The sequence below is a fragment of the Hemiscyllium ocellatum genome, chromosome 32 (genome assembly GCF_020745735.1).
Source record: "Hemiscyllium ocellatum isolate sHemOce1 chromosome 32, sHemOce1.pat.X.cur, whole genome shotgun sequence".
NCBI lineage: Eukaryota > Metazoa > Chordata > Chondrichthyes > Orectolobiformes > Hemiscylliidae > Hemiscyllium > Hemiscyllium ocellatum.
This window is the reverse complement of record NC_083432.1, coordinates 11,945,319-11,959,623: the sequence shown is the minus strand read 5'-3', so window position 1 is coordinate 11,959,623 and position 14,305 is coordinate 11,945,319. Positions and strand designations below refer to the sequence as shown.

Here is a 14,305-nt window from a genome sequence, read left to right as displayed (position 1 = left end):
CTAACTTTTCAGAGCAGCCTTCCATGTGGTACCTTATCAAAGGTCTTATAGAAATCCATATAGACTACATCTACTGCCTTGGCCTCATCAACCTTCCTGGTCACCTTATCAAAGAACTCTAACAAATTTGTGAGGCAAGATCTCCCACTTACAAAGCCATGCTGATTATTCCTAATCAAAGTTGAGTGTGTGGTGCCAGAAAAGCACAGCAAGTTAGGCAACATCCAAAGAGCAGAATTGACACTTTGGGCATAAGCCTTTCATCAGGAAGGACTTAGTCCTAATCAAATCCTGTCTTTCCAAATGCGTGTGTGTCTTATCCCTCAATCTTCTCAAGTAACTTATCTACCACAGATATTAAGCTTACTGATCTATAGTTACCAGGCTTTGTTTTGCAGCTCTTCTTAAATAATGGCACAACATTCGCAAGCCTCCAGTCTTCTGCGACCTCACCCGTGCTAACAATGATGCAAAAATATCAGTCAGAGTGCCCACAATTTCTTTTCTAGCCTCTTGCAGTGTTCTTGGATATATCTGGTCAGGACCTTCATACATTCTCATACATCCAACACTTCCTCTATTCTGATATGGACTGACCTCAAGATATCACCACTAACTTCCCCAAGTTCCCAAGTCTTCATGTCTTTCTTCACAGTAAACACAGAAGATAAATATTCATTGAGAACCTTGCCCGTCTCTTGCAGTTCTACACATACATGTTCTCTCTGGTCCTTGAGGGGCCCTATTCTCACTCTAGTTATTCCTTTTCCTTTAGTATACTTAAAATGCCTTTTGGATTCACCCTAATCTTCTCAGGCAAGGCTATCTTGTACCCCTTTTTCACCTCATAATTTTCTTCAGTAGACTTCTGCATTCCCAGTATACCTCCAGGGATTCCCTTGATCCCAGTAGCCTATACCTGAGCCACGCCTCCTTTTTTTCTAGTCAGAGCTCAATATCTCTTGTCATCCAGGGTTCCCTATTCCTGCCAACCTTGCTCTTCACCTTCACAGGAATGTATAGACCTTGAACTGTAGCTATCTCACTTTTAAAGGCCTCCCATTTGCCAGAGGTCCCTTTGCCTGCAAACAAACTACTCCAGTCAACCCCTGCAAGCTCATGTCTAATTCCATCAAAATTCACGTTGCCCCAATTTAGAACTTGAACCTGTGTACAAATTTTGTTCATCTCCATAACTATTTTAAAATTAGTAGAACTATGGTCACTGGCCCCAAAGTGTTCCCCCACTGTCACCTCTGTTAACTGTCCTACCCTATTTCCCAATAATAGGCTGAGTTTTGCCCCTTCCTTGCTAATCTTGTTTAAAACCTTTCTTGCAACACTAGCAAACCTGGTCCACCTCCAGTTCAGGTGCACCAGGTCCTCTTGAACAGGTCACCTCTATCCCAGAAAAGTTCTCAATGATCTAAAATGTCATAGAGACATACAGCACAGAAACAGACCCTTCAACCCAATTCATCCATACTAACCAGGTTTCCTAAACTGAACTAGTCCCATTTGACTGTGTTTGGCCCATATCTCTCTAAATCTTTCTTACTTACATACCTGTCCAAATATCTTTTAAATGTACCCACCTCCACCACTTCCTCTGGCAGCTCCTTTCATGTATACACCATCCAGCGTGTGAAAAGGTTCCCCCTCAGGTCCCTTTTGAATTTTTCCTCTCTCACCTTAAACCTATGCCCTCTAGTTTTGGATTTCCCTAATCTGGGGAAAAGACCTTTGCTATTCACTCCAACCATGGCCCTCATGACCATATGAAACTCCCATAAGATCACACCTTAGCCTCCACTGTTCAAGAGAAGAAAGTCCCAGTCCATCCAGCTTCTCCCAATAACTCAAAACCCCTAGTCTTGGTAACATCCTTGTATATCCTTTTTGCACTCTTTCTTTTTTAATAACATCCCACCAGTTATCCGAATAAGGAATTGCACTATGGAAAGCAACTGAGTTCAGTATTGCTGATCCCACAGGAAAGTTTCAGTCTTCAAAGTTGAAGAGTTTTGATGAATCAGATTGAAAGGAGTGGAGGGTCAGCAAGGAGCGGACAGAGGTTTCACTTTATATGCAAAACATTAGCAGGGAAATGAGACCTTATTTTACACAGCACATTATGAACGCTACAAGAATGTTTTCTGAAAGAGTGGGAGAAGTCAATCCAATAGTAACTTGTAAAAGGGAATTGAATAAGTAGTTGAAAAACACTTGAAAGGTTGTGGGGAGTAAGCCAAATTGAATAATTAAAGAATAGATAGAATGGGCTGAATGGCTGCCTCCATATTTCAATGACTAATGACAGCAGTATCTGAAGAAACCTTCTCTCACTGTGGTACCCTTCAGTTGGAAGAGGCACAAGGGAAGTGCTGTTGGCAAAGATATCCATGTGAAATGTGAAGTACTATGTTTTGCATATCTACTGATGAAAGAGATAAAAGTGAAATGGAGAAAATCATGAAAATTGTATGGAATCAATTTTACTTCATAAAATGCTGAAGGCCTATCTAGGGCAAAATGTGAGCTGTTTGCAAGAGAACACTTCAGCAGGATTATGGACACTGTGGCCCTGCAAGAAACCCATCTCACAGAGTACTCCACCTATCGAACCAACATTCCTAGCTCTCAACCCATCGCTAGCATGGCTAATGAGAAATACACTTGGTTGCCTACGCTAAGGATGGAGGATCCTAAATTCAGATGATCCTTACTGTATCTCTGTCAAAATAGCTAAGCTGAGCAACACAAAAATCCAACCCCACTGTCCAACATTATTACACAGTCTCCACCATACCACCAATAAACACTGGTGAGTTCAACAGCCAGCATCACATGTGAGGATTTCTCCCACTTTGGGAGAACAGCTGTCAGACTGGAACCTCTGTGCATGACCTAAAATCTGTACAGTGCAAAGCAGTCCAGTGGATTCTGTTCAGTGACTATTCACCTGATCTTTACTTCAGGACCCACAAGCTGATGTGCTTCCAACAAATGATGACCATCTTCTCCCACTCCCAAGATTGACAAAACTTTCCTGGAATCTGTAGATCATTCATAACCATTTACACTGTTTCAGTTGAAGCCATTCACCTTACTATGAAACTATAAATGCTTCCCCAGCAAATGGAACACCAACTGGGACACCATTGTTCACTTTTCACCAGTTGGGATACTAATGTTGACCTTTTGCTTAGCTTCCCCGTGCATTCTGATGGGCATAATGTTGAATAGTATTCCTAACAAACATAGGGAGGGATTGTGGTGTTCAGATTTCAGTTGTGAAGATGTTTACTGTGATGTCCTGCTACACTCTACAGCTTGTTAACATATTCCTCACCGGCAGGCTGTCCAAGGACTGATCTACCCTAAGTTAACCAATCATGTTTCCAATGTTTGAACTCTCATTCATTGAATTGGAGGGCCCTGTTGAATTGCTAGGTCTATTTGAGAATAACCTGTTTTCTGTTGTTTATGCAGTGTAGATGATATATTTCTCTGACATGATGCATTATAAGGGACTTCCTTTGCCTGTGTCACATACAGTGAAGGGGCTGTCTGGAAATGATCATGTTGGGAAATAATTCAGTATCAGTGATTCTCCCTGTCAGGGTACCACAAATACCCTCTCCAGCAATAAAGAAGTCTGGAAATACTAGCAGCTTCGTCAATGAACTTCCCTCCATCATAAGGTCAGAAGTGGGGATGTTTGCTGATGATTGTACAATGTTCAGTGCCATTTGCAACTCCTCAGATACTGACGCAGTCCATGTTCAGATGCAGCAAGATCTGGACAATATTCAGCTTGGGCTGGCACGTGGTAAGTAACATGCACGCCACACAAATGCCAAGTTATGACCATCCCCAATAAAAGACAATCTAACGACCACTCTTGATATTCAATGATGTTGTAATCATTGAGTTCTCCCCACTATCAATATCCTGGGGGTTATCATTGACCAGAAACTCAACTGGACTGACCACATAACCGTAGTGATTACAAGAGCAGGTCAGAGCCTAGGAATATTGCAACATGTCATTCACGTCCTGATTCCCCAAAGCCTGTTCACCATCCACAAGGCACAAGTCAGGAGTGTGATGGAATACTCCCCCCTTACCTGGATGGCTGCGGCTCCAACAACACTCAAGAAGCTTGACACCATCCAGGACAAAGCAGCCTACTTGATTGGCACCAAATCCACAAGCACCCACTCCCTTCACATCCAAAATTCATCAACAGTAGTGTGTACTATCTACAGGACTTACTACAGAGGTTCAGCAAAGATCCTTTGATAGCACATTCCAAACCCACAACCACTCCATCTAGAAGGATAAGGGCAGCAGATATATGGGAACACCACCACCCTGCAAGTTCCCTTCCAAGCCACTCAATATCCTGACTTGGAAATATTCCTTTGTTGTCACTTGGTCAACATCCTGGAATTCCCTCCCTACATCATTGTAGGTAAACCTACAGCACAAGGACTGCAGCAGTTCAAGAAGGTAGCTCAACTCCACCTTCTCAAGGGCAACCAGAGACAGGCAATAAATGCTGGTCCAGCCAGCAACACCCACTTTCCACGAGTGAATTTAAAAATACCCTCTCTGGGTGTGAAGCAGTCTGGGGTATCCGAATCTGGGTGTGATGTAGGGCAGGGGAATCCCTGGGGGCTAAAACTTTGGTGGAAAGATAACTGCTATTTGCATCATAGTAACATCATTTAAGTTACAAGAGGTCATCATACAAGTGTCTAATATTTATAAATTCCTGTGGTCATGGCAAAAACAGAGGGCAGAAATACACAGCGGGATTGGTGACTCAAATTTGTCACCAATTACAGTGACATATGTCACCTTCAGCCTCCCCCCACCCATCCCCTCAGCAGGAACAACTGAGAGTGTGACTCCACCTTGTCCCAGTTGAGGCTGTGTCCTGCAAGAAGGAGCTGGTAATCAATTGTCAATAAATGGACATTTATTAGGGCACCGGGAGGTTTGAGACAAGGAAATCGAATCTGCTGTCAACAAGAACAGAGTCTGAGTGATCTGAAAAAAGGAAGGGGTTTAGCTGCAGGGATTGACTGTGGATGAGCTTGCTGTAGGGACAGGGTGGACTGACTGACTTTCAGGCAATTGGTGGAGGTGACTGTGGGTTCAGGGAGTGATGGGAGGTCAGAGTCTGGGGCAGAGTTGGGTGACCATCACTGGATGTGGGCTGGAGTATGCAACAGAGTTGACCTGCTTGCCTCGGACTGACCAACCTTGAAGAAAGACAATGGGGAATGACCAGCTGTTTGAGGGGAGGAGGGAGTAACTGGATCGGGGCAAGGGGACTGTGTCAAGGAGGAGTGATTGGCTCTGGTTGGGGGTGTTAGGGAATGAGTGACCTGCACTGGGGACACAGGAGAGAGAGTGACCATCTCGGGAAATAGATGAGGAGTCATAATCAGCTGAGGAAGGGGTTGTTTAGGGAGGGAGTGACCAGTCAGAGGTGTAGTGAGTGAGGAATAGGGGGATTACCAGAGTCTGTAATATATTCATGCTCAACTTGGGAATGATTGAATGTCAGGAGGAGAAGGGATTGATCAAGTGTTACTTGACCTTTACAAAACCACACACAAAAAAGAATTTGGATATGGGCTTTGTGTGTGTGCAACCAGAATAAAATCCCTTACATGGAACTGCTGCCTTAGATGAAACTTAAACTGGAATTCACAGTAAGATTTAACTCTGGGAAAATCAGTTCACTGTTAAATAGTGACAGTCAACTTGATGGTTGTCCTTGGACTAGCTAATGTATCTGTGTTTTCAACAGCGCTCAACATCAAATACAACCGCTTTCTCTTTACTCATCTAGGAGGGACGTTGGAATGATGGGCCTTGTAACCTCACGCTGCCTTCCATCTGCAAGAAACCCAGTTGCTCCTCAGAAGAGGAGGAGGAGCTCTTGGAAGACAATCTTGGCTGTGCAAAGGTCAGTAAATTAACATTGTCCTGTCCACCTCATTTGCCTTGCCCTCTCTTCCTTTCTCATTTGAACCTTTTCCTCGAATCCCTTGGAACATTTCATCCCCTCTCCCTTTTCTTCTCTTCTCTCTCCATCTCACCTGCCTCTCTTCCTCCCTCCCTCCCCCCTCCTCCCCTCTATCCCCCCCCTCCATTCTCCTCTGATGACCAGTTGATAACCAGTAAACTGACCATGACCTAGCTGTCCCTCTGATCTCAAGTATCAGGAATTATTACAAGCTACAGTACAATGTCAGTCAAAGGACGAACTGATTTGGAGATGCCAGTGATGGACTGGGGGTACAAAGTTAAAAATCATACAGTATCAGGTTATAGATGAAAATGTGTTGCTGGTTAAAGCACAGCAGGTTAGGCAGCATCCAAGGAACAGGAAATTCGACGTTTCGGGCCAGAGCCCTTCGGTCCAACAGGTTGATTTGGAAGCACTAGCTTTCGGAGCGCTGCTTCACCAGGTGGTTGTAGTGTGAACACAACCACCTGATGAAGGAGCAGCGCTCCGAAAACTAGTGCTTTCAAATAAACTGTTGGACTATAACCTGGTGCTGTGTAATTTTTAACAAACTACAAACTCTTACCTTAAGAGTTTGTTCATACACTAATGTCACACAGCCAAGGTCAACTAGCTTGTTATCACCCATTATGTACTGTCTCCAAGTGTTAGAAATACCTTCATTTTAAGTTTTTAATGAAACCTACCAGTGATTTGCCATAAACAGGTTAATGGCAAACTGATGATTATCACCTATTCACATTTCACTGCATATTCTATTATGATATTCTTGGTTTGTACAGATTTGAAATAAGGCTGCTTACAACATTATTTTAAAAGCAAATAGCTACTAGATAGGATAACCTAACCATGTGACGAAATATGGTGTGGGTCAAAACAATAACTAGAAGAACCAGATGTGGGATACAGCAAGACCCCCACCACCTTCTGAAGGGTAACTAGGGACAGATAATAAATACTGGCCAGCCAACGATGCCCATTCCCCATGAGAGAATTAAAAAAATGATTTTTGGAATTATAACTATTTAACCTGTACCTGTGAAAGTTTGTTCTAAGTGATGTTCCCAAACATCAGAATTGCGGCCATTAGCATTGGGAAAGATGACGATGAAACTGGCTCCCTGCACAGAGACTGGCATAGACTGGCAAAGATTTGTAGAAGCTGGCAGGTTTACAGTTTGAGATTTATGATGATGCCAGACTGTCGAATTGCCTTGTTAAATGGTTCCTGATGTTTTATTTTCCATGATGGGTTCTCATTTTTACTGTAGCTGGCTTCTCCCCCCTCTGGGAAATATGATATTGAAGGAGTCCATTTGGTTCATCGAATCTATACAAGCTCTCTAGATAGCATGTCAGTCTCATTGTCACACCCTGTCCCTGCAAGTATATTTCCCTCAATTACCCATCCCATTTTCTTTTGAAATCCTTGATCCTCTCCATTTCACCTCCCTCATATATGGGGATTTCCAGTTCATTAATAATCTAGGTAAAAAAAAATGTCTTCCTCACAGTAGTTCCTGCCCTGACCCACCACCATGCACTACTTGCCATAAATCTTCAATCTGTGCCTTCTAGTTCATGTATCACCAGCAAATGAGAGCATTTTCTTCTTGTCTATATTATCCTGGTGTAATCTTGTACATCTCTATCAAGTGCACATTTTCTTAATCTCCTTTGCTCCAGGGAGAACACCTTTTCAGAACCATAGAATCTCTACAGTATGGAAAGAGACCATTCAGCCCATCGAGTCCACACCAACACTCTGAAGAGCATCCCACCAAAAGCTAGGCCATTACCATATCCCATAACTCCACATATACCATGGCTATCTACCTAGCCGACACATCCCTGAACACCATGGACAATTTCAGTTTGGCCAATCCACCTAATCTGCACATCTTTGGACTGTGGGAGGAAACCGAAGCACCTGGAGGAAACCCACAGGTAGCATGTGCAAACTCCAAATAGAAAGTCACCCAAGGCTGGAATCGAACTTAGGTCCCTGGCACTGTGAGGAAGCAGTGCTAAACACTGAGCCACCTTACCGCCCTTTTCCAACTTAGTGGCTTGCACAGATTTCCACCCTCTTTCCACTTCCATTATCATTGTGTCGACTCATTGCCATTCCCTTTAATGCACTTTGCAATGTCAGAGATTTTAAATAATGTTTATAAATGGGAGTTTGTTCATGTTTTACTTTAATGATTTCTTCAACAAGCCTGTGAATGGTACTGATCTAGTGCTGTGCTCTCAATTCTTTCCCATTGAACATCAAGTGAACTTTCTATTCCCGTTGGAGTAAAACCCCTTGAGGGATTTAGTTGACTGTTGACCATCCTTACACTTGAGAGGACGAGTTCAGTTTCCCTGATGTGAAAGGGAGAAAGAAGAAATTTCTGCACCCTGCAGTGGTCTTTATGAAGACATTGCTTACCATCTGTCGAGTTAAACTCCATTAATCTAATAGCTGAGCTCATTCTGAACCTCTGACCCTCCTGGCAGCCTGTGTTTCCTTTGTTACTCTAACTACTTCATTCTGTGCCAGAAATGATTTGCTACAGTCAGAAAATTCTCAATTCAACAGTATTTAGACTTAGACTGATTTTTTATTTTTGTTTGATTCCCAAACTCATTTTCTGGAGTTAATCTTCTGATTCATTCGAGAATAAACAACCATCTTAGTGCAGGCTCAAGGGAGCTATAGAATGAAGTCCTAGGAACAGTGATACCATGGCAAGGAATTTTTCTAAACATGCAGGCTGGAGAGACCAAGAAAGAATATCAGAATAAAATTTCAGAATAGTATGCAACAGCTATATCGCACCAAACTGCCCCTCCCTCGCTTTCAGAAACGAAAGAAGGAAGATGGTGGAGTAGAAATTTAATGTAGAAGTCACATGCACAAACTAGGTGGTGTCCAATCAGCCACAGCTAATACTCAGCTCCATTTTCTTCAGTAAATTGGAATACCAAGAGGGTTTCAAAATGGGAGGCTATTGTGTCATGCCCTGTTTAACAATGCTACCTGAGATGAGTTTATATTCTAAGTGTACATTAAATTAGATGGCCCTTCACCCTCTGGCTTCAAGCAGCATTTGTAAATGGAGGTGTGTGGCCTGTCCACCACCCATCTGCCTGTATGCATCCTACTCACCTACACAGCCCCGATTTGCCTACCAGCCAACCGCCCCAATGTGTCTCCCATTTTACAAGAAGCAGTTGGGACTTGGGGTGACCCACTCACCTTTGTGTATTGTTGCCCTTAAAGTGGCCAGTTAATGATTCATGGTATGTTAAATGGCTGTGGGGCAGCAGGAATCAGTGCAGGCATGCGTGTTGAGGGAGCCCCTGGTGTCTGAGGAATCCTGCCCCAGATGTTGAGCATGGAGTCTGTTTTATGGCTCTCTTGATTTTCTGTACATTAGAATTAGCAGATGCTTTGCATGAAGTTTGTAAATGTATATGAGCATCCTCAGATGTTGGGAGTAGATTTTCTTCATGTCCTCCAGTCTAGTATTAAAGAGCCCCTAAAGGCTTGCTGCCATGGGTTTGTTTCACCTGAGGCCATTTGAGATGGAGAAGGGAGTTGGTATAAAACCATCAGACTTTCTGCAACACATGTTCCCTGGGTCTGAAGGAGTACAGAGTTCCCTTTTACACATCATCAATTATAATACAAATTTTTTTCATGGTTTTGAAATACTTTCCAGATGCTTGGTATTAATCTCAGACCTAAATCTTCTTGGTAAGTGCATTGACTTTGAAACCCGCCAGAATAGTAAGAATGTTAATTTTTGCATATGACTTATCTGAGTAGTAACAGACATTAACAACAAAGTTGAAGGATTAGGAGGGAAAGTAACTAGTGTGTTCTGGTGTAATGAAGTATGTTTTCAAAACAGTAAAAATGCTGTTGCTCTCCTATATCTTGAGCTCCCTGTCAGAAATAGGATCCAGGCTTCTTATGTTCAAATGAAATAACTGTTGTTCTTGTTTTAGGCTGTTGTTCGTTACAGTTCTGAGATGATGCAGGTCTGTTTATGGAAGCTACCAAGTCAAGAGCTGGAACTCCATTAATGGCAACACTGCCTTTCACTTGTGATGCAAAGATGTGTAACTTTCAATGTTACTTAGTATGAGTTTGGGTTTCTGCCTTATTTTCTGCGTGTCTGAACTTAATAATTAACTTGTGATTATTTCTCTAACTATGGTGATTTCTTCCAAAAAAGTTTTGAAGCCTGGCTGTAGAGTGAGTGGTTTTTATGCTCTATTGGCGCTTGTTCAGTCTAGATTATTTGTGACCCAGTAAGGGCCTTAAAGTTATGCTCAAGAGTTCTGAAATTTCCTTTTTTTAAAACTTAGTGGAGACTCCCATAGCCGAAAAAGAATTTTAATTTCACTTTTGACTTTGTGTGGGGCAGTCCTGTGAAGTTCTTGGAATAGGCTGGCTGTATAAAGCAGTGCTTCTGGGAAAGGACTAATAGATATTGTAAACTAAATTAGCTTGGAGTGAAGAATTAGTGTTAATCTGAGATCAGAAGTGCTGGGATAAAAAACTTCAAAGATGTTACTTAAAGCTGAGTACATTGGAGCTTAGAAATGTGGTAGCTCCACGAAGAGCCATTAAGTTCCAGCCTGAAATATGAAGTCACAATTGACCTAAACCTAATGAGCTGTTAGGTACAAGGACTCTGTTCTGAGTATTATACAAGTGGTGTTTCGGGAACTGTACTAGACGTGTATTATACAAAACAGTTTTGTGTCATTTCAATGTATTAAGGAATGTTTTGGGATTAATTCTTTTACTGTCTGTTTAAAAATCTTGGAATTTGTATAATTTTGGATTATTCTATTTTATCTAATTTTTGTAATAAACTTCATTTGATTGTTAAAGCAAAGTCTGCAGCATATGTGTTTAAGTTTCAGTGACAGACTAGTTTGTTACATCAAAACAAATAAAATTGGATCTGTCAAGCCAGATTCCTGTCTGGGATTTGAGCTGTCTGGTAATAACATCAACTGAGATCATGACACACTGCTCTGACTGGTATAGCACTACATCAGCCCATTTGGATTTTCACTAACAAAGTGTTTCCTCTCACTCAGGGTTGGAGGTTGCACGGCTCTTCCTGCTATTTTGTGGGTGAGGAATCAGTGACCTTCGATGAGGCCTTGAAGAAATGCACAGGACAAAGGTCCACCCTTGTGACGATTCTGAACAGGTACGTGAGAATCCTGTAGTCACACAAACTGAGGGCAAACAACTTGGGCCTTAGTGCTCCCACTGCAGCACCAAATAGATCAGTATTGCCAGAGCCTCTGTGCATCCCTGCTTTTAATCATACCACCACTGGTGCCTTTGCCTTTGCCTTCCTAAGCCCCAAGCTCTGTAATTCCCTCTTTATACACTTCTCTATTTTTCAACCTCACTTACCTCCTTTAAGGCACTCCTTAAAATGTATCTTTTTGACCAAGCTTTAGATCATCTAACCACAGATCACCTCATATGGCTCGGTGTCATATTTTATTTAATGATGCTCTTGTGAAGCTAATGGAAAAGGCATTATGTAAATACATGTTGTTGTTTGCATATTGCCTATTTACATCTTCCTCTCTAGTGTGCACCACAGTGGAATCAGTCTCTCTCAGGAGCTGTTTAGGTCATGTAGCATGCTAAAGGACTCCTTCCCTACTTCCCGTAGTAGTCCAGTTTAGATAATGACTTTATCATAGTACAACGAGGAGAAAGTGATCACTGCAGATGTTGGAGATCAGAGCTGAAAATGTGTTGCTGGAAAAGCGAAGCAGGTCAGGCAGCATCCAAGGAGCAGGAGAATCAATGTTTTGGGCATGAGCCCTTCTTCAGGAATGAGGAAAGTGTGTCCAGCAGGCTAAGATAAAAGATAGGGAGGAGGGAATTGGGGGCAGGGCATTGGTAATGCGATAGGTGGAAGGAGATCAAGGTGAGGGTGATAGGCCGGAGTGGGGGTGGGGGCGGAGAGGTCAGGAAGAAGATTGCAGGTTAGGAAGGCAGTGCTGAGTTTGAGGGACTTGACTGAGACAAGGTGGGGGGAGGGGAAATGAGGAAACTAGAGAAATCTGAGTTCATCCCTTGTGGTTGGAGGGTTCTTAGGCGGAAGATGAGGCGCTCTTCCTCCAGCATCATGTTACAATGGTCTAGCGATGGAGGAGTCCAAGGACCTGCATGTCCTTGATGGAGTGGGAGGGGGAGTTGAAGTGTTGAGCAACCCACCCACCCCGTGGCTCAACACTTCAACTCCCCCTCCCACTCCACCAAGGACATGCTGGTCCTTGGACTCCTCTATCGCCAGATCATAGCAACACAACGCTGGAGGAAGAGCGCCTCATCTTTCGTCTACAAACCCTCCAACCACAAGGGATGAACTCAGATTTCTCTAGTTCCCTCATTTCCCCTCCCCCTCCCCCCCCCCACCTTGTCTCAGTCAAATCCCTCGAACTCAGCACCACCTTCCTAACCTGCAATCTTCTTCCTGACCTCCCCACCCCCACTCCAGCCTATCACCCTCACCTTGATCTCCTTCCACCTATCGCATTTCCAACGCCCCTCCCCCAAGTCTCTCCTCCTACCTTTTATCTTAGCCTGCTGGACACACTTTCCTCATTCCTGAAGAAGGGCTCATGCGCGAAACGTCGATTCTCCTGCTCCTTGGATGTTGCCTGACCTGCTGCGCTTTTCCAGCAAGACATTTTCAGTTATCATGATACAACACCTTGAACAAAATTTGTATGGCTTTTACAAAATGTGACATCCTATCACATTAAAGGATCAGACAGGGGACAAATCCTCAGTGATGGAGGTAGCTTTGAAGGAGCATCGAAGGAAGGAGAGATTTGCAAGGGCCTCTATGCATCTCTGCTTTTAATCACACCACCATTAATTTCCTATTAAATACAAATCAACTATGCCTTGAGTATGTTAGTTGCACATTTTAACTACTTTCTGAAATTCCCTATCAGAGAGTCATTCAGCATGGAAACAACTTGTCCACACTGACCAGGTTTCCCAAACTAAACTATGCCCTCTAGGTTGGTGAGAGGGGAAAGATTTAAAAGGATTTCAGGGGCCACTTTTTCACACAGGATGGTGTGTGTATTGAATGAGCTGTCAAAGGAAGTGGTAGATGCAGGTACAATTATAACATTTAAAACACATGTGGACAGGTACATGAATAGGAACGGTTGAGAGGATATGGGCCAAATACTGGCAAATGGGAGTAGTTTCTTATCTTATAACAGTATCTTATAAAACTTACCTCTGTTGGCCTTTCCTGGCTATTTACACATGAACCCTGCTCTGGCTGTTGAGCTTGAGAGTGTGAGGTATCGTGAGTGCTGCAATTAAAATGCACACCAACTCCGTGTGCAAGTTCAGACTGTAACATTCCAATGTGGGGTAAAAACTCTCCCTGTGCCTGTTCTCAGGAAATGTAAAGTGGTGAAGAGGGAGCAGAGACTAATTGAGAACTTTGTGGGATGCCACGGCCCATCAGTGCCAGTTTATCTCCCCCCTCAACTGCCCACCACTCCCACCACAACCCCGAATCACACCAAGTACTCTGTGGCTTGCAGAGGGATTGGTTATCCAGAGATCTCCTTGTTGGTTATGGATATTCCAGCTGGAGAGGGTGTTCCTCAATTGATGTGAGTTTGCTTTATAGTCATAGAGTGAAATTGGGTAGTTATTCAGAGACAAGTAACCAAGGGACATTCTCCAGGGTACCTGAATAATTGGGTTAATTGGCCAGGCATGCGGTGTTGCAATTTCTACCTCTGTCATAATTTGGAATACCCACATCTGGAACTCTGACTTTACCATTCATTGAAAGGTTGTTGATGAATATCCCATTAATCTAATCTGTTCTTTAGAAGCTATGTTTTAATTTTTTGAAGCTGCTGTCGTTTATGACTCTGGTCTCTGTGCTTTCTGTTAGATTCGAGCAGTCATTCATCATCAGCCTTATCCTTGGTCGCTCCGGCAACTTCTGGACAGCTCTACAAGACGCCAACCACCCAGGGGTCTTCCAATGGATGGGTGGTGATGCCGTCTCCTTCACTAACTGGAACCTAAACCAACCAGGTAATCATGTGACTCCTTTAGACTTTGCCGATCAAGTGGAAGATTTTAGCAAGCATCACTTGGGAGTAGCATACCTGCAACAGATTTCAACTCAGCAGCTTTGGGGAAACAGTTGGAGAACATGACCATCCAGC

The 14,305-nt window shown here is 43.2% G+C and overlaps 1 protein-coding gene across 1 annotated transcript in view; it reads left to right on the top strand.

Annotated features, from left to right (window-relative positions):
• mrc2 (mannose receptor, C type 2) overlaps positions 1–14,305 on the top strand; it is a 278,995-nt gene that overhangs the window by 155,355 nt on the left and 109,335 nt on the right. The window contains exons 9-11 of the mRNA XM_060848970.1: positions 5,870–5,986; positions 11,159–11,274; positions 14,026–14,171. Coding sequence (XP_060704953.1) covers positions 5,870–5,986; positions 11,159–11,274; positions 14,026–14,171 — 379 coding nt within the window. The remainder of the gene's footprint in view (positions 1–5,869; positions 5,987–11,158; positions 11,275–14,025; positions 14,172–14,305) is intronic.